Source organism: Vipera ursinii (assembly GCF_947247035.1).
Source record: "Vipera ursinii genome assembly, chromosome: Z".
Classification (NCBI taxonomy): Eukaryota; Metazoa; Chordata; class Lepidosauria; order Squamata; family Viperidae; genus Vipera; species Vipera ursinii.
In genome coordinates, this window is record NC_139517.1 from 28,008,399 (window position 1) to 28,029,876 (window position 21,478).

General features: G+C 44.7%; 1 protein-coding gene across 1 annotated transcript; it reads left to right on the top strand.

The window, feature by feature from the left end:
* Nucleotides 1-18,845: 18,845 nt before the first annotated feature.
* LOC310650127 (lutropin subunit beta-like) lies at nucleotides 18,846-21,390 on the top strand (the record flags this gene model as incomplete). Its single annotated transcript, XM_083378963.1, has 3 exons — nucleotides 18,846-18,850; nucleotides 19,510-19,738; nucleotides 20,617-21,390. 3 exons carry the CDS (start codon nucleotides 18,846-18,848, stop codon nucleotides 20,845-20,847), a joined length of 465 nt encoding a protein of 154 aa, XP_083235089.1. The 3' UTR covers nucleotides 20,848-21,390.
* Nucleotides 21,391-21,478: the final 88 nt, after the last annotated feature.

Consider the following 21,478-nt stretch of genomic DNA (forward strand, 5'->3'; position numbering starts at 1 on the left):
ACTGTCTGGGGCTGTTAAACACTGTCACACATTGACTATCAGGGCTAGGGGCAGGTCATCTTTGTTCCTGAAAGCCCCACTTTTGATGATGAGAATCTGCCACCTCCTCACTTTGCATGAGCTTCTGCTAGAAGAGACACTTTACTAACACCTTGAGAGCGCAGCTGCAGAGTGCTATGGAGGGGAGGGGGGCTGGGTGGGCCTGGGCTTTGGTGGCCTCTGAGGGGGTAATGCTACACGTGGGTGCTCGTCTGGAATTCCCTGCCTGCCCTGTCTCCTTAGTAAGGGAGGGTTGGTCTCATATAGGGATATGAGCCAGGGGAACAAAATGGCTAACACGGCTATCAGGTGATGCAAACAGCAGAATAGTGAAGTAAGGACAAGCGTAGTAATTGATGTTCCTGGCAGTGTTTCGTCAGAGAAGCAAATTTTAAAGACATTGAGGGTTCTTGTCCCAGATCAGACAGTATATGTGATAGATACGAGGGTGGATCGAGATTCCCCCCATTTTTATGTACTGCTGGAATGGAAGAAGAGTATTCCAGAGTGCTTTCAGGTTGAAAGTTTGCAACTGACAGAAGATGTCAGAGTAGGGGTGATTTTTCTGACTGTATGGGACACACCTTCGACCACACCACTAGGCCAGAAGAAAGAGAAGCGTACTTCCCTACCCACAGGGATAGCGGAAGTAGGGTTCACATAGGCGGGGGGGGAGTTTGACTTCCATCCAAAACCTGATGGGGGGTTATTGCATAGGGGCTGGATATAGGAAATTATGTACTTTTTCGGGGATGCAACTAGTGCCAGAAGGGGAAGAGGAGTATTTTTTTATTTTTATTTTTATTTTTATTCCATTTATATCCCGCCCTTCTCCGAAGACTCAGGGCGGCTTACAAGCTTAGCAGTAGCCTTTATTCTATGTATATGCCTGCTTATTAGGGCTTTCACACACCCCCCCCAAGCGGCATTATTACAAAGTCAGCTTAATTGCCCCCAACAATCTGGGTCTTCATTTTACCTACCTCGGAAGGATGGAAGGCTGAGTCAACCTTGAGCCTGGTGGGATGCGAACCTGCACTAATTGCAGGCAGCTGGTGTTACTTAAGGAGGCATTAGCCCACTGCTCCACCAAGGCTCCTTATGAAGGAGTATGAAGTTTGGATGGAACAGGCAATACAAGCAGTTTAGGAATGGGATATACTGGACACCCAGAAAAGGCAACAAGTTAGAGAGAGTTTAAAGAGTTTAAAGGGCCCTGCTGCAGAAGCTATTAGAAGCCTAACATTGAGCTGGGGACATGCATGACTATCTCTCTTTGTTGCATGATGAATTTGGATCTGCTGAGATGGTCTCTAGCTTACTCTAGCTTACTGTTTCATTTGGAACACATGTATAAGAAGAGGTTGAGAAGCTATCTGAATATATAAGGCGCCTGAATAGATTATTATATCAGGTTGTGGAGAAGGGGGGATTAGATCCAACCGAGGTGGAACAGGCCAGGATAGAACAACTCTCCCGGGGTACTAGAGGGAATGTTTGGAGTATCACAAGCTTATAAGAAGAGTACGGGCAACTGAGGTAGTGGAGGGGGCGACACTTGAGTTGCCGGTAGGACAGCCCTTAGGCCTAGGAGTGGGAAAGGCCAGGGAAGACGATGATCGGTTAACAACAATGCAAGCCCAGATACTGGATTTAACTAAGATAATAGCTTCCTGGACAGAAATGGATGGCCCGCCCCTGAATGGAGGCTGGGTTGGACCAACTGATGGGGAGATGGGCTCATCCACCCTGTTAATAATTCAATGAGACAAATAGTTTGTTACAATTGGGGTGTGGAGCATTATAAGCGTGTGTGTACAAAACCGTACAGAAGATCAGGGAACCCAGTGCAGTGAGGGAACTAGCTGGATGCCCAGTGATATCAGTCAGCCTCGACATCAAAAATGGGAGTGACAGGAATACCCCCTTTAGTGAGAAATCTCCGTCCCCTTGAATTGACAGAAGCTGGAGCCATGGGGCCCCAGCAACAGTTTGTGGAGAATCAGGTGTGGGTCGTTGAACCAAACACTGGGTTTCCCACTACTGGGGCTCCTCAACAGCTGGTGGGCCCTTCTCCAATAGTGTCAGTGCAAGTGGGAGGTATTTACACTAAGGCCCTTTTGGATTCGGGTGCGCAAGTCATGTTATTATATAGAGTTTTTTATGACAAATATTTGACGTATATGCTCACACAGGAACTGGGTGATTTGAAGATCAGGGTATTGGGACTGAAAAATTTCCCTATGATGGATATTTACCCACACAGTTGACATTTGGGCCTTCTATTGCCAGGTATATGGAGACCTTTGATACTCTGGCTATTATGTGCACTTGCCCCCCGGGAGTTAGTCAGGATTCATTGATTGTGGGGACAAACACCAGTTTGGTTAGGCGGAATGACCCGATAGCAAGGGATGTTCACTATGTACTGCAGACATTATGTCAGAGTTTGGTGCGGGAGCATCAGGCCCCTGCAGAGGGGGTGGGGCAGTTATGGAAATTGGATAGGGAAAAGAGGATAATACAACCAGGGGAAGTGGTGTGTCTGAGGGCTTCTGTTAACTTAGATTGGGAACAGCCTGGCCCATATCTCATTCTTGAACCTGTCCCTAAGGGATGGAATGGTAGAGTGGAATTAATTTCAGAGGTAATCTCCACGTGGCTTTTATGGCAGGCAAAAGGGCGGATTTCGGTTGGGGTTTGGAATATCACAGGCCTTCCTGTACAGCTGAGGGATTGGATGTTGTTGGGGCAGGTGAGGGGGAGGTTTCGATGGATCAGTTCTATCCCAAGAATACACACCTTTCTCTTGAGTGGTGGGAGAGAGCAAAAGACCAGCTTTGGAAGTGGAGATGTTTATTCTTGAGAGATGATTTTGATGTGGGCTGTGCTAGGAGTGCCCAGCATGTAATCTGAATGAGGGAGGATAAACCTTTTAGAAAGAGATCTCAGCGGATCCCCTTAAGCGACCTGGATGATCTTAGGGAGCATCTAGCAGAGCTGAAAAAGACTGGGGTCATTAGGGAATCCCAAAGTCCTTATGCTTCCCCTATAGTGGTGGTCTGGAAGAAGAACGGGTCCCTGAGGATGTGTATAGATTACCGCACTCTTAACCGGAGGACTATCCCTGATCAGTATACAACCCCTCGGTTAGAGGATGCCCTGCAGTGTTTGTCAGAGGTGAAGTGATTTTGTGTGCTGGATTTAAGAAGTGGTTACCATCAGATCCCCATGCATCCAGAGGATAGGGAGAAAACCGTGTTCATCTGCCCACTGGAGTTTTATGAATTTAATCAAATGCTCCAGGGGCTGTCAGGTGTTCTGGCAACTTTTCAAAGGCTCATGGAATGGACAGTGGAGGATATGAACCTGATAGAGGTGTTGGTCTACCTAGATGATATTGTTTTTGATGAGACCCTTGAACAGCATGAGGAGCATTTGGAGAAAGTATTCATAAGGCTCCACGAGGAAGGGCTGAAATTGTCGTTAGAGAAGTGCCAATTTTACCAACCATCTGTCACTTATTTAGGTCATGTCATTTTGGCCGAGGGGGTTGCAATGGACGCTGCCAAACTTGAGGCAGTTGTTTCTTGGCCCAGGCCCCAGAACGATATCACCTGGGTGTGAGGAACACAGATGCAGATGCTTTATCAAGGAGGTCCCAGGATTCAGGGGCAGGTGTCAGTGAGTAGATACAATTGCCCCCTGATGGCATTCAAGCACTGCATTGAGGGGTTGAGTATCGAGTTAGGGAAGCAATTGGGGCTGAATCAGTGGGGGTTGCTACTGCAGGTGTCCCCAAATTATACTGTAATCCCATTCAGGTCAGAGGGGAAGGGAGGTTTGTCCTGACTAAGCAAGATCTGAGGAGGGACCAGGCAGAAGATCCCCTCTGTGGCCTGGTCGAAAAAGCTTTGAGAAGTGGTCAGAGGGGGGTTCTACTTGCTGATTCACCAAGAGGAACCTGAGTACGGTATAAGGAGTGGGATCACTTATAGCTTCATGATGGAGTGGTTTATCAGAGGGGCCCTTCGGATGGGCCTGAAGAAAGGTGGCAACTTTTGCTTCCAGAGAAACACAGAGAAGCAGTGTTGGTTGTGCTTCACGACGAGCACTGGCATTTGGGGCTGGAAAAGACTTTTAAGTTAGTAATGGATCGATTCTATTGGCCCTGTATGAAGATGGAAGTCAGGGACTATTGTAGGTCTTGTCTGTGTTGCGTTCAGAGGAATACCCTACCTTCAAGGACTGTGCCGATGGGCCATTTGCAAAGTTATAGGCCCTTGGATTTGGGTTGCATTGATTTTTTTTGCCTGGAACCGGATGTAAGTGGGCAAGGAAACGTATTGGTCGTGACTGATCATTTTACCCATTATGCTCAGGTCTTCCGACAAAAGATCAGTGTGCTGTTATGGTAACCAAAGTATTGTTGGAGAAGAAGTTTTTTGTACATTATGGGCTGCCTCAGTGCATACATTCCGACCAAGGGAGGGACTTTGAAAGCAGGATTTCTAGACAACTACTGGGCTTACTGGGCATTCGGAAGTCCCGTACTACCCCGTATCATCCATAAGGAGATCCGCAGCCTGAGAGGTTTAATCATACTCTTTTGGACATGTTGGGGACACTCACTGAACAACAGAAGCAACACTGAATGCAACATATTTCTAGCATCGTGCATGCATATAATAGCACAAGGAATGATGCCACCGGGTATTTCCCATATCGGTTGATGTTTAGTAGGGAAACCCACCTGCTGGTAGACATAGTCTTTGGCACCTCAATGGATGACACCTCAGTTAGCTCACATCGTAATTATGTAGATAGATTGAGGAAGAATTTGAAGGAGGCTTATGAAAAGGCCGCAGAGGCCGCAGGGGTTCGAGAACGGCAAAATAAGAGGAACTATGATTTGAAAGTAAGAGTTCAGGGTTTGCAGTCTGGTGATTGGGTGCTATTAAGGAATTTGGGTGCCTCTGGGAAGCACAAACTGGCAGATCGGTGGGGTCCCCAGTCATATGTTGTTAAGGAGAAGCTGCCGGGAGTACCAGTGTATCAGATACGACCAGAGCAAAGTTCAGGACCTTTGAAAGTGTGGCATTGGAACCATTTATTGCCCTTGAATGAGGCAGTACAAGTCACACAGCCAGTCATTGCAGCTGAGCCCCATATAGTGGGAAAGTTAAGAACTAGAGTGAAACCTGATCTGTCTGTAGGAAGGGAAACAGAAGACTCTGAAGAAGAGAGTTGTATAGGTTGGTTGTGGTCATCAGGGGATATTGGGATCACACACCCCACTGTGGGTAATGAGGGGGAATTAGAATAGTTTGGGCCTGACATTTTGGAACCCATGCCTAGAGCTTGTGAAAAGGAGAGGACTCCTCAAAGATTTGAGGTAGGGGACCAGCCTGGGGGATTATTGGGACAGTGGGGGGTCATCGACCCTAGAGATCACAGTGTTAGGGGAGCCATTAGAGATGGATCAGGTCACTTCACATAGTCCATGATCAACAGCATTAGAGGAGGAGTCATCAGTCCTGGGTACCTCCAGGGGTGGGAGGTTACAAGGGTACAGCGCCCGTGATATTGCCAAGCCTAAAGTACAGAGACCAACATGGGTGATACGGCCAGTGAAGACATTAACATACGATGCCCTGGGCCATATCATAGAGAAAGAGTGATGCTTACTGTGTAATGAAGGTTGATTCGCCCCCAGATAATACAGATGCTCAGCAGAAAGTTCCCTATTCTTTGGGGGACCAAAGAAGCTGGTTAGGTTGGGGGAGTGTGTAGTGGGGCTGGCTGAAAGGCTTTGCAGGAGCCTGCCTGGGGAGAGGGAGGCTCGGACAGCTGCTGCCAGTTTTGGGCACGGTGAGAAGGAAAGAAAGGGGGTGGGGGTGGTTGATGTTGCTGTTGTCAGAAAGAGACCAAGTGAAGTCAAAGAGGGATTTGAGGTTTTAAGCTGATCCCTTTCTGGGAAGGAGAGAGTGAGAGAGTGAGAAAGTGGAATTTTACTGCTTTCTTTCACAGAGGGGATATCCCAAGTAGAGGCAAAGAGAGAGAGTGAGGACAGAGAAAGTTACTGGTGTTGCTAAATTCAGATTTTAACAATAAAGGACAGGGGAGGAGGGGTTTTGACATTGACGAGACCTGAGACTGGGAGCGACGACAGAAGAGAAAGAGAGCTGGTCGTTACGGCTTTGGAGACTAGTGGCCATCCAAACTTTGATTGCTGTTACTTGTGGAACTTTGGCCACCTAATGAGAAGGAAAGACTTACTGGAGAAGAGCCTAATGCTGGGAAAGATTGAGGGCAAGAGAAGAAGGGGACGACAGAGAATGAGGTGGCTGGATGGAGTCACTGAAGCAGTAGGTGTGAGCTTAAATGGACTCCAGAAGATGGTAGAGGACAGGAATGCCTGGAGGAACATTGTCCATGGGGTTGCAATGGGTCGGACACGACTTCGCAACTAACAACAACAACCTGTGCAACTTCTAGACGTTGTGGCGAGTTGCCCTTGCAGGGTGAGCTGTTACTGCAGAACGCTGACTACCTTTGTTCATGTTCCTATCACTGCCTGGAGCCGGTGTTTTCCCCACCCCACTTGTTTCCAGACAGTCGCTGTGAAATCATTGACTATTGCTGCTATGACTGCCTGGAGCTGTTAAACACCATCACGCATTGACTATCGGGGCTAGAGGCTGATCATCTTTGTTCTTGAAAGCCCTCTCTTTTGACGAGTGTCTGCCACCTCCTCGCTTCGCATGAGCTTCTGCTAGAAGAGATACTTTACTGACACCTTGAGAGCGCAGCTACAGACCACGACCTGTATGTTTAGCTTTTTAGTAAATAACAAAACCCATATCTTGAGAAGTCATCAACAATTATTAAAGTAAATTTGGCCCCTTCCATTGATGGAGGCCAATTAAATCAGCATGCACTAACTGAAAAATCCTGTCAGATTTCCTATTACTTCTTTGATTTGGCCTCTTTGCAAATAGCACAATCCAAACAGTTGTCATAATTTTTATATTTAAACCTACAGCCAGCTCAGGCATTTTCTATATTACTTCAAAGCTTGCATGACCCAGCCTTCTGTGTAATAAACATGCATACCCATTATGCTTTGGTTCATTAGAAAAGATTGTCTACACACTGCCATCAGTTTCCTTGTGGTTCAAAACATATAAATTGTTTAGTTTCAAACCTTATGCACACAACCTCCCATTCTTTATGACCTTGCATTTACCCTTTGCAAAACTTACTTGTATGAATGTGTCTAAGCAAGACACACTCAGCATATTGTGATCTAAATCTGGTAGACATAAAACCTTATCAAACGACTTACCAATACATGGTACATATGCTGTTCCTTGCCCCTGTACTAAATAATAATAATAAAGTTGGAAGGGACCCTGGAGGTCATCTAGTCCAACCTCCTGCTCAGGCAGGAAACCCTATACCATTTCAGAAAAATGGCTGCTAAGTTTCTTCTTAAAAACTTTCAGTGTTGGAGCATTCACCACTTCTGGAGGCAGGTTGTTCCACTGATTAATTGTTCTAACTGTCAGGAAATTTCTCCTTAGTTCTAGGTTGCTTCTCTCTTTGGTTAGTTTCCATTCGTTGCTTCTTGTCCTTCCCTCAGGTGCTTTGGAGAATAGTTTGATTCCCTCTTCTTTGTGGCAGCCTCCGAGATATTGGAACACTGCTATCATGTCCCCCCTCGTCCTTCTCTTCATTAAAGTAGACACACCCAATTCCAGCAACTGTTCCTTATGTTTTAGCCTCTAGTCCCCTAATCATCTTTGTTGCTCTTTCTAGAGTCTCAATATCTTTTTTACATCATGATGACCAAAACTGGATGCAGTATTCCAAGTGCGGTCTTACCAAAGCATTGTAAAATGGTATTAACACTTCATGTGATCTTGATTCTATCCCTCTATTAATGCAGCCTAGCACTGCTTTTTTGGCAGCTGCAGCACACTGCTGGCTCATATTTAAGTGATTGTCCAGTAGGACAATCTTTATGCAGCCATATTGTTTACTTTAGACAGCTGTTATTTTTCTTCTTCTTTGGTATTGTGCTAGACTGGCCTTTTATAATCTCACTTTTCAAAATTTCCTAAGCTTATTGAGTTGTTTTCCCCTTGAGGATTCTCATCCATGGAATCCTTCCCAAGGTTTCTCTAAGTTTGTCGAAATTAGCTCTCTTAAAGTCCAAGACTAGTTTGACTGTGTTCTATTGTTTGTGCTTGCATAATGTTGAATTCCAATATTGCATGGTCACTCCCCATCCAAGGTTCCTATGGCTTTAACACCTTCTATCATTTCATCTCTGTTAGTGAGAATTAGGTCCAATATGGCTGATCCCCTAGTTCCCTTCTCTACTTTTTTGGGAGACAAAGTTGTCTGTTAGGTTTATCAGGAATCTGTTTGATCTTCCACTTGGTGCAGAGTTTGTCTCCCAGTTGATGTCAGGGTAATTAAAGTCTCCTATTACTATTGTGATGTGCTTCCTACATACCTTAGTTAACTGACTAGCTAAAAGTTCATCTATTTCCTCTGTTTGGTTGGCTGGCCTATAGTATACATCTATGGCAATGTCATTTCCCCCCCCACACACCTTTATATTGACCCAAATGCATTCAAGACAGTTTTCATCATTGTTGTGCTCTATTTCTATAGAGATATAGTTATTTCTTATATAGAGAGCAACTTCACCTCCTCTTTTATTTGGTCTGTTTCTTTTAAATAATTTGAATCTCTCTAGCTGTGTGTTCCATTTGTGGGTTTGATCCCACCAAGTTTCCATAATGGCAACAATATCATATCCGCCCTCATTTACCTAAATTTCTAGTTCACCCTGTTTGTTGCTCATGCTCTGTGCATTAGTGTATAGACATTTGAGTCCTTTATGACTAACCCTAACCTGTATGGTGCCTCCCTTATTTTCTTACCACTTCTTTAGCCAATTGCATCATGCAGGAGCCAGCACTCTCCAACCAATCAACTATAATGTGTGTTTTGGCTCATTGTACAACTCCACTTCTACTAAATTTAAATATCTTAACAGTAAGTAACAAGAAATTAATTGGGGCTCCATGAAGCTTCCCATTTTATACTGGTTGAGGATGAATTCTGGCTTTTGAAATAAAAGTCCACACCTCTTAATTTGCTATGGTTGAAAAATATTGATAAAAATAACAGTATTATGGACTTAGGTTGGCCCTGGCATTAATTAGAATGATTTGCCTGCCTCAGGTAGTTGATTTTGGTGGCATTTTTTTTTATAATGGGAGTGAGAACAATAGTTGCTGAATTTTCTGCCTAGAGGGCCAATATAGCATGGGTAGCTGTCAGAATCCATTTATATCTCATTTCATAATTGTATAGGTAGAACAACGTGCTATTACTGGGGATTCTGCCATCTCTCCGAGGGGGGGGGAGAGGATGGTTACTAAAGCGATTTTCAAACAACAGGGGATGTTTTAACGGGGGAAGGGAGGGGGACAGACAGGTCTGGTTTGTATCTTCATTTACAACTGAAAAGGAAAGCAATAACCATAAAACCAAGGAGAGTTCCCTTTCCCATGGAAGGACCTGACACCTAGCAACTGATGACAGCCTGACCAAATGGATGAGGGGAGGGGCTGAAATGGGAATGGTTTATATAGGATTGAAATGTAACTTTTCTCAGATTCTGTCTTGTATTCCCACAATCGATTCCATCCTAGTAAACATTTTCCTTTTGGACTAAACTTGCATCCAAGAGTTCTTATTTCCTAAGATGTGGATTGAGGTGGGTCCTGACAGTAGACGGAATCTGCTTTAAGAGTCAACCTGGAAGGGAAAACCTTACCGGGTTTATTTGCAACAAATAAAATGTCTGGCGACGAAGCAAGAGAGGAGGGAAGCCCCATGGAGGGGGAGTCTTCCCCCCAAATGGAATCCCAGAGACATTGGGAAGCTGAAGCAGCATATTCCCCCGGGGAAGAAGCGGTGGAGCAGTACGACCGAAAACCCCGGTGGTCGATGGGCGTTGGAAGGAAAAGTGAGTGGGAAAAGGCTTCGGGAGAAAAGACCTTGAGGCGTAGTAACCACCAACCGGAATGGAGGCAAGAGATGGAGAGTTCCCTGCACGCCAGCGAGGAGGAGCGGATCCTGGAAAAGGCCATTGATCTGATGAAAGCAACCCTGAGTTCACTGAGGGAGGAGAGAGCTGAAAATCGCAACCGAGGCAGCGCCTGGGGACGCAACTAGAAAGGTAACGGAGGGGATCCAACACCTGAAACCCCGGGGCCATCCAATGGAACAGGAATTGCTGCCTCAGCAGTACCCCCCCCCCAGAACCACAGAAGGGGACCAGGATGAGGAGCGATACCGGCCACGGCGCAGACAACGCTCCAGCCAAAGACTCCCGCCCCTGGAAGTCAAATTCAAGGGGGAGCCATCACGACTGGGATTTTTCCTAACCCAAGTCCTCAGCTACATGGAAGAGTACGGACGGGACATCCCCAGTGACAAAACACGCATCCGAATTGTGCAATCTGCCCTGGACGGGATGGCTGCAGACTGGGTGGTGAACCTGCATGACTCCAACGCCCCAGAACTCAACGACTTCAACCGATTCATGTCATCTTTGAGGCGACGGTTCGAGGATCCTTTGGCTGACCGTAAGGCCCGGGAGAGAATCAAAACGGTGAGGCAGGGCAGGCGAGCAGTGGCTGATTATACCCAAGAATTCCGAGCCATTGCCAGCAAGCTGAACTGGCCAGAAGACATCCTCCTTAGCCACTTCAAAGATGGTCTGAACTACGACCTGTATGATGCTTGCCTGCCTCGAGGAGACCCACCCCACCTCGACGACTGGTACATCCTGGCGGAGGAAGTAGAAATAGACTTACTGAAGAGACACCGCAGAGGAAAACCATGGGGCCGCCTGCCACCCGAGCAAACACGCGAGGGGGAAAAACCACCAGCCACAGCCAAAAAATCAACAAGTTGCTTCAACTGCGGGAGAGAGGGCCACCGTGCTGCAGAATGTCGTTCAAAAGCCCCCCCACGAAAACCAGAGGCATCATCCTCCAAGAAGCCGGGGAAGCCCCAAGGCAACACAAAAGAATCTTCCATGAAGGGGACAGAGGCTGTAGAGTCCACAATTCCTACCAGGAACTGGGACTGGACTCCGGCCTGCACCGCAGGGACGGTGGACAACTCGGAAGACAGCTCAGAGGGAGAACCATTGGTAAGTGGACCCCTTCCACCCATACTTAAGACAGTGACTATATTAGCTTCCCCTATGCCTGAAGCAGCCAAAATAAAAGCTCTGATAGACTCTGGGTGCATCCGCTGCCTTATCAGCCCAACGCTGGTGGAGAGATTGAGCATCCCAGTGAGGAGGCTAAAACAACCAATCTCTTTTAGTCAATTAGATGGGACAATAGCAGGGGGAGGACCAGCCACCCTAGCCACTTTACCAATCCACCTATCACTGGGGCCCCATGAAGAGGACATAACGTTTATAGTGGCCCCAGGCATGGAATGCCCAATGATCCTAGGACTGGAATGGCTGAAGAAATGGAACCCCAGGATAAACTGGAGGACAGCAGAACTCAATTTCCCAAAGGGGGGGCAGAAGAACTTAGACTCCAAAAGCACCCCCCCCAACCCAGAGGGAGGAGACAGCAGCAGTGGGGAAAGAGAAGGGATTACCAGAGATACCGGAGGAATACAGGGACCTGGCTGAGGTTTTCAGTGAGGAAAGAGCAGATGAGCTTCCCCCCCACCGCCCCACAGACTGCACCATAGAATTCAAACCTGGGGCAAAACTCCCAAAACCCAGGATGTATGCCATGAGCCCAAGGGAGATGGCAGAATTGGAGAGATTCATAAAGAAAAACTTAGAAAGAGGATTTATTGAGCCTGCCAAACCCAAAGTGGCCGCCCCGGTTCTGTTCAGGGAGAAGAAGGATGGGTCCTTTCGTTTGGTTGTGGACTATAGAAATTTGAACACAATTAGTGAATGTAATCTGTACCCCCTTCCCCTAATGAAGGATATGTTATCCCACCTATCGAAAGGAAAGATTTTTACCAAACTAGACCTGAGGGAAGCATACTACCGTATTAGGATTAAGGAAGGAGACGAATGGAAGACTGCATTCAACTGCCCAATGGGGTGCTATCAATTCAAAGTATTGCCATTCGGACTGCAAGGGGCCCCCGCAGTCTTTATGCAATTAATTAATGACGTGCTGAGAGAGCACCTATATAAGGGGGTCCTGGTTTACCTCGATGACATCCTTATCTTCATAGAAACCAAAGAGGAACATATCAAACTAGTCAGAGCAGTCCTGAAGAAGTTGCGAGCTGCCCACTTATATGCTAAATTATCGAAGTGTGAATTCCATCAGGAAAAAATCGACTACCTGGGATATCGCATATCTCCAGAGGGCATCGAAATGGACCCTGAGAAGGTCAGGGCAGTACTAGAGTGGGAACCCCCCCGCACACGGAAGCAATTGCAAAGTTTCCTGGGGTTTGCAAACTTCTACCGCCAATTCATCCCCGCATTTGGCCAAATAGCCATGCCCCTCACAAATTTGTTGAAAACGAAGGGGGGGGTCACCCGTGAAACCCAGCCAGCCTCTGAAATGGTCAATGGAATGTCAAGCAGCATTTGAGAGGCTAAAGAGACTTTTTTCTGCTGAACCTGTCCTAAAACACCCAGATCCCGACAAACCTTTTGTAATACAGGCAGATGCGAGTGATGTAGCGGTAGGAGCCGTACTATTACAAGAAAATGATGGGGGGACATTGCAACCATGCGCATACACATCCAGAAAACTCACAGAAACAGAACAACGCTGGCCAATATGGGAAAAAGAGGCATTCTCGTTGAGGTGGGCATTACTAACATGGCGCCAATTTTTAGAAGGAAATAAAATACCTTTCCAGGTCTGGACAGACCACAAAAATTTGGAAGCACTAAAAACGCCCAGGAAGCTCACTCCTAAGCAAGCCCGCTGGTCCCAACATTTTCACCGATTCAATTTCACTCTCAAACACTTACCGGGGGGAAAGAACTTCCTGGCAGATGCATTATCCCGCATGCCCCAATATAACAGCACAAGAGTTACTGACTTTAAACCACTTGTACCGGAACAACAACTGGCAGCATCAGTCACCACCAGGGCACAAGAAAAAATGAAGCCGAAGGTAGATAGCCAAACTGGAATAGAATTCAGGAAATCTTTGGAAAGTGATGAATGGTTCCAGAAAAATAAACATGTGTGCACAATTAAAGATGGAATGCCGTGGGTGGGGGAGAAGCTATATATACCTGCCACACAGAGAATCAATTTCATGCAACTGTGCCATGATACAAAATCAGCAGGACACTTTGGCTTTGTAAAAACCTTACACTTAAGTAAAAGGCAATTTTGGTGGCCATCTATGAAAAAGGACATAGAAAGCTATGTGGGTAGCTGTCAAATTTGCGCGATGGCCAAAAGACTGCAAGGGAAACCGCCAGGTCTGTTACAACCGGTGGCAAACCCCTCAGCCCCATGGAAAGAAATAGCCATGGATTTTATCGTAGAACTGCCAGAAAGTAATGGAAACACTGTAGTCTGGACTGTCACAGATCTGTTCTCTAAGCAAGTACACTTCATACCTTGCCAAAAAATCCCGACTGCAAAAGCATTAGCAAAACTTTTTGTACAGCATATTTACAGATTGCACGGGGTACCACAACGCATCATATCTGACAGAGGGGTGCAATTTACGTCGGCATTTTGGAAAGAATTTTTATCCCTCTTAGGAACCACCCAAGGACTGTCATCTAGTCACCATCCTCAGACAGACGGAGCTTCTGAAAGACTTAATAATATACTTGAACAATATCTGAGATGCTATATTAATTTTCAGCAGTCCGACTGGACGGACCTACTGCCTTTTGCAGAAGTAGCATATAATAATGCAGTCCACTCAAGCACAGGTTACACTCCTTTTCAAGTAGCTACAGGGCAGAGTTTCAACCCAATACCAGAACTAACCCCAAAAGTACCGGTTATCCCTGATCTGAAGGAATGGATTGCTCAATTACAAAATACATGGCCAATCGTTAGGAAAGCGTTGGAAGATGCCGGAAAAGCATACAAGACACAGGCAGACAAAAAAAGAACCGATCCCACACCATTTAGGGTAGGAGAGATGGTATATTTATCCACAAAATACCTGAAATCACTCCAACCCTGTAAAAAACTAGGACCAAAATATATTGGACCCTTTCCAATTAAAAGAATCATAAACCCAGTAACAGTTGAATTAGAACTACCCAAAAATCTTAGACGAATACACCCAACCTTCCACTGCAGTCTATTAAAGAGAGAACAACAATCACCACTACGAGAAAAAATCCCACCACCACCCCCCCCATCATGGTGGAAGGAGAACAACATTTTGAAGTGAAAGAAATCTTAGATTCCAGAAAACACCATGGAACGATACAATATTTAGTGGCATGGAAACACCTCCCCTCCTCAGAAAATGAGTGGGTTAACAAACTCCATGTTAAAGCACCTAAGTTGCTTAAGAGGTTTCATACAGAATACCCAAACAAACCAGGCTAACATTTATATGTTTTCTTTCCCCACAGATGGACTCATCTTTTTTCTGAAAGGAGAGCCGAATGTCAGAATCCATTTATATCTCATTTCATAATTGTATAGGTAGAACAACGTGCTATTACTGGGGATTCTGCCATCTCTCCGAGGGGGGGAAAGAGGATGGTTACTAAAGCGATTTTCAAACAACAGGGGATGTTTTAACGGGGGAAGGGAGGGGGACAGACAGGTCTGGTTTGTATCTTCATTTACAACTGAAAAGGAAAGCAATAACCATAAAACCAAGGAGAGTTCCCTTTCCCATGGAAGGACCTGACACCTAGCAACTGATGACAGCCTGACCAAATGGATGAGGGGAGGGGCTGAAATGGGAATGGTTTATATAGGATTGAAATGTAACTTTTCTCAGATTCCGTCTTATATTCCCACAATCGATTCCATCCTAGTAAACATTTTCCTTTTGGACTAAACTTGCATCCAAGAGTTCTTATTTCCTAAGATGTGGATTGAGGTGGGTCCTGACAGTAGCCTTGAGGATTATGGATCTTGAGTATGTGTGGTGCTCATGGTAATATTTGTGGGAAGTGCAGCTTCAACTGATGTTATCAAGCCCACAGGTTACCTTTCAGGAGGTCTGCAAGGAAGGTGTCTCCCATGATAATCACCATGATTTGTTCATATTTGCATTTCTACCTTTTGCCAGGGGCCTCAAAGCAGCATAGAAAACAGCTCATTTTACCCTCACAATAACCCTGTGCGGTTAGGAAGAAGGACTTGTCCAAGGCTGCACAATAATCCCCAAGGCAGATATCTCTAGGGAGATGAATGACTTGGAACCAGCTGACGCTTGTCCTGATGTCTTAAAATACATTACCCCACTTATCTGACGTAAACAATGTCTCCACCACCACTCACAGGTAGGAAATTGCTGCTAGCAACCTTTCTGCAAACCTTCACAGGTGTATTGTTTTTCCTTGGGAGAAATTGCCAAGCAGCCAAGGCCAAATGACCTCAGTTCATAAACCCTGCTGGCTTGGCTTAGTTGTGATGGCAGACTTTTGAAACTGTTATGGTACCCACAGAGGAACCAATACTATAGCTGAAAATGCAAAACTATGTCTATGAAAATGGGAGGAAATTGTATCCATAGCTTAGTTGTCCTGTTGCTCAGAAATACTTAAGTAATTAATCACAATGGGGACCAGAACAGAACTTGAGAATGAGCCCTGTCAGGAATTGGAGGCTATGCGGCTGCCAAAAATATTAGATACAGTTGGATTTGGTAGTCAGGTCCTTCCTTCCCTAGGTCCTACAATTAACTAACCAGCTCTGGGCATTTGTGGAAGCAAGATTGACATTTTACCTCCTTGGCAAATGTTTACCTGGATCTCAGCTGGGAAACTGTGAATTTGAGTCAATTCTCACACTGAAGAATGGTTGACAGTTAAAAAGAAAAGAGAAAAAAGCTTCTTCCATTACTATTGTTTTTCTCTTTGAATCCAAGGTGACCCTTATATACTGAGGAATGGTGTGGTGACTCAGCGCTTAAGACGCTGTGCTTGTCGGCTGGAAAGCCAGCAGCCAGGATGAGCTGCCATCTTCACCCTAGTTCCTACCAACCTAGCAGTTTGAAAGAATGCAAATACAAATAGTTAAATAGGTACCACTTCAGTGGGAAGGTAACAGTGCTCTGTGATGTCATGCTGGCCACATGACTGCAGAAATGTCTTTGGACAGCGCTGGTCCAATGGGCTTGAAATGGAGACGAGCACTACCCTCTATAGTCAGCAATGACTAGCAGAGTAAAATCTGCAGGGACTCCCTTTACCTTTACCTCATATACTAAAGAAAAATTATGTGGAGGTAATGCCCAAAATACTGCATGAAGTTTGAGTCTGGTGTGTGTATGGAAATCTGGAAGATAATCTCCTATTGGGGGAAGGGGAACAGAATTTTCCACAATGCTTTAAGTCAGCTTTTCCCAATCTGGTGTCCCTCAGTTCCTCTGCAGCTCTCCGCTAGCCTTGACTATAGTCCCACTGGGTCCTTGAAGCTCAGTTTGGCATCAAGGACACCATAATCAGCAATCCAGGTGGAAAGCAACCAAGGCAGAAAGAGATTTTTCACCTAGCAACACCTGATGTAGTCCAGAGTGGCAGCCTTGGAGACGCAAAAAGCCATGGTTGATGGAAAATACTGCATGGCTTTATCTGATGCTATTGTGAAACAGAGCTTAGGACAAGGCAACCCCACCATGGGAGGGGGAGCAGCAAACTCTGGGCCCCATCCAAGTTCTTCAGAAGCCAATTTGTGGCTCTTACAGCCCTTTTCCTGTGTACTGTAGGCAGAAGTGAATTTTCTTTTTCTTCACATTGGGAAGGAATTTCAAGGAAAAAATGATGCTTTAATTACCAAACTCAGAAAAACAGACTGCCTTGTTCCTTTCAGTGATGTCCCATCAGTGATCATGGACTCAAACCAGGGCTCAAAGTACAGTCTGTAAGCAGGAATTGAAAGTCATGATGATTTAATTCACCAAACTCAGTAAAAACGGCCTGCTGTGTCTAATATCCTCTTCTCTTCCCTTAGAACATGGAGTCACCAATCTAAGCATTTAATACATCAAGAGTTGATGGAGTCAAGAAGTAGCGTCAAATACATTTCCCTCGCCAGAACAAGCAGTTTATTCTTATTCCTTTACCTAGCATGGTCATTCAAAGAACAGAATGCAAAATTTCCACCAATGAAATATTATTATTATTTGGACATTTCATCTTTCCACTAACAAAGGATTCAGGCTTCCCAGGGCATTTCTCACTCTGAGAAGACCTACCTCATGCTTGAAACTCATTTATTCTTGTTATTACCACATATCTTTTGATCCTCATATTCTAACCATCTTGATCCCAATTCCTGCTCATAAAACTTGAGTTCTGTCCTAGTCTTCACAGTATCAACGAACTTCCCAGATACAAATCCTGGCTAGAAGACCATTGTGATCTGACTGTAAATCATTACTAGCTAGCAACAAAAAAGACAGAAAACTCTTTTCCCCCAGTTGGTGACCATCAGGATTTTTGCAGATCAGATCTGGTAGCCCTACTGTAACATACAGTAGTATCTAGGTTATTGCCCACAGAAGAATGGGAAGCTTTTCTCTGGGTTTATAAATGAACTTGGATCAGTCTCTTTCAGCTATATCCACTTCACAGTGTTGCTGCAAAGATAGAAAAGTAACTAGGGTGGAGGGAGGAAGTGCAGCAGGCTGTGGAACTTTCAGATTAAACGAGGACTTGAAACACCGATTGAAGTGAAATTGGTTAAGTGTTGGCTCCTTAATCTAGGAGCCAATATTTAACCAATATTTCCAGAGGGAACTGTGACTATGTTGTTAAAATCCTTTGTTGTTGCATCTTGGTTATTAATTAGATTTTTGCCCTTGAATCTTTTTTATCAGCTGTATGATGGGAGGAGGAAAGCCCTATAAAAAGCAAGGGAGAGGCAGATACACTGCAATTGGATGACAGCCCTGGAGACGCAATGAAGCTAATGCAGGTATGTACAAATGAGGAGGCAGTTAGCTGGGTCAGTGATGGTTCCTGCACGTTAACATGATCTACTGAGGTTGCCAATCAAGGGATGTTGCTTTAGCATAATAGGAAATTGCAAAAAAAGGTTAATTGTTGGATAATAGAGGCTTCCCAATGGTTAGGGACTACCTATATGAAGAATTGGTGGGCTCGCTTTGAACAGAGTCTAGGCAGCCCATTGTTAGGGATACTATAAATACAAAGCCTTCACTAACAGAGCAAAGTTGAACAATTCTTTCCAGCTCTCACATCCAACAAATCTATATTTACTTTCTCCAACTGTCTGCCCTCTGGATGAGCTGGATACATCTAAATTAGCCATGCAGGCTAGGAATTCTGGAAGTTGTGCTGAACACAAAACAGTGGGGAAAGGTTTCTCTACATGCATTCGGCCAAAACAAATATTCTGTGGTGCTTTTGCTTCACTAGGCACTACTGAGCAAGCATGGATCGGTTATATGAACTCTTTTGAGGAAATACCTGCTTGAGACAATTGACAAAATAGATCTTTTTCAAAGATTTCGGTATCTTATATACCCAGAAAAACTATATTTTATGTTAAATATTTAGATTCATGTATATTAATTCAATTATGTGGTACTGAAAAATCAAATAATAGATAATGGAAGGACAAGTTCAGGAAGGGCACCCAATCCTTCCATAAATAGTTGGATGCAGATACCCTTTGCCCCCTTCCCCCCTTCTCTTAGTGTAAGTATAGAAATACAATCCTGGCACCTTTGTTCATTCATTAAAAATTTTTTGTAGTATTTAAAAAAATCAGCTTAACATCCAGGTGTTTTTTTAGGCATACAGTGACTTTGTGGTCAAAAAGATCAGGATGTGTTGACAGAGGTTTGGGCAATGATCTGGAACCTGGAAATATTCACTATGAGTAGTCACAAGAGAAATCAGTAACAATATTTGCATATTTAAATTAGATGCTAAATTTAGGAGTCACTATGAATGAACTTTTGTGTGAAAAGCTTGTAATCTGTGCAGTTCAATATTTTTGCTGACAACAAACTTTTGGGCTTAGAATGTGCTCAGAGGTATTGCCTTTTATTTATGTTTGTCTCTTATGACCATGACTCTTATAAACAATAATAAACCAGATCCAGCAGACAGAAGACTACCTACTGAAGCTATAATAATAATTTATTAAACGTGCAGGCTGCCCAACAATTTCAGTCCCATTTGCACAACATCCCTTAGAGCTTATGCTATAGGCTTATGTTTTGAAACTGATGCCAAAGCTATGAAATCTTTCTCATTTCTTCCCTCTTTTACATCCAGGCAAAGAATCCGTTGCTAGCAACATACTTGTTCCTGGCTGCCACTCACTGCGCCATTCACCAAAGTGGTTTGGCCGGCAGTAACCAACCCTGCCGCCCTGTCAATGCTACCATTGCAGCTGAGAAGGACGACTGCCCTGTCTGCATGGCCATCACCACTTCCATCTGTAGTGGTTACTGTAAGACCAGGGTGGGTAGACGAGGGAGGAGTGTTAGGACAACATTCCTTGTCCCAAGCTAGCACAGATGGCCATGATGTGGGCTAATGTGCCTGGAAGGCACCTAGATGAGAAAGCTATCCCAGCACCCTTTTAAGATTCAAGACAATGCAATGATCTTGTAGATCTAGATTATGCTCATTGGAACCGTTTGTGGTTAATTTGACAAAATGTCTTGTTGGGGATTCTGAGAATTGTCTGCAATTGATGGGGCTGATGAATCTTGCTATCTAAGCATTAGCCCAGAAAGGGGATTGGGAGGAGCCATTTGGAGCCTTAGCATTAAGGCTGAAAGGACATTGTAACCTTCATAAAATAGGACCAATTATTTGACTCAAGGAGTCACTACTCTTCACCTGCTTGGCTACCGTACTACTGGGGAAAAAACTACACATGGCCTCTGAATTATACATTTCCTGTTACATATTACAGCCTAGCAGGATTTGCTTTCCATCTTGGAAGAACAGGCAACCTCTTCCTATCAGAGGCTTTGTGCATCCTTAGTTTCCCAGATAGAAGATATCACTTGGAGAGTATTATTTCTTCATTATTTGCCTTTAGCTGACCACTTTGCTGCCCAGTTTGCCATTTTATCTTCCTACTACTCATTACAAAAGCAGTCAATGTCCCAACCAATTCCTCAGCTTTGATAGCATTGAGAAGGGATCTCTGGAAGTTGCTAGTAGCAGCATATCTGGAGTAGTGGCAAGCCATACACACTCAAATGGGCAGGTAAGAGAAATTAGGTCAACACTAGGCAGAAGGGTGGCACCTGTGCCATTTTTGGTTGCTGCCCTGTGAAAGAGTAGGAAAGAAAGCCCGTCATGTCTAGCCACTCTCTCTTTTACAGGAAATGGTGTGGAAGCCTCTCTTCTCCTCCTTCAGCCAAAAGGTCTGCATTTACAAAGAAGTACAATATGAGACTACACTTCTGCAAGGCTGTCCCCCAAATGTTGATCCATCCTTCACCTATCCTGTAGCTCTCAGCTGTCATTGTGACCTCTGCAACATGGACTCCAGTGACTGTACTGTTCAGGGCACTGGGCCTGACTCCTGTAGCAACCAAAATCGTCTTGCCTAATAAAGAAGGGTGACTAATAAATGCCATGCTAGGCCAATAACAGTGCATATACTTGTAGAGATGCTTTATTGAATGGAACTCTGGCATTCAAGTCCTTTCGTGCTCACTCTATCTCCTTCTCAGTCTTCTAACAAGACCATACATTATAGGAACCCACCCTGACTATAACCTTATCCCATCTCTGCTTCTGAGAACAGTGTAAACTCTAAATTAATTGTAGCATCCTGGTCTGATTTATATTTCTGCTCTAAGAAAGCCTGCATTTTAGAAAGCAAAGTCAAGCAGTTATGCATTTGGAAACCTAATTTGATTACAATGTATACAGATGCTACGATTTGGACAGTGGTAAACCAGAAAGGTTGCTGTGGGAAATATAAGGAAGGAAGCGATGAGATATTTGAATTAGGGTTCCAAGCTTTTGAACTCCCAATTGTTGAGGAGAATGGGGCATGAAGGCCAACACATTTTTGCCCCTTTGTCCACCTATTAAAATAGCTCCTTCTCCTTTCAAAGATTTTAGATCATTAAATATACGCTCTTTGAAATATCTGGGATCATGGGCCAGAACTTCAGAACGTACTTCACAATAGGATCACTTTTACTTTCCCTTTCCTTTCATTCAATTATCTCT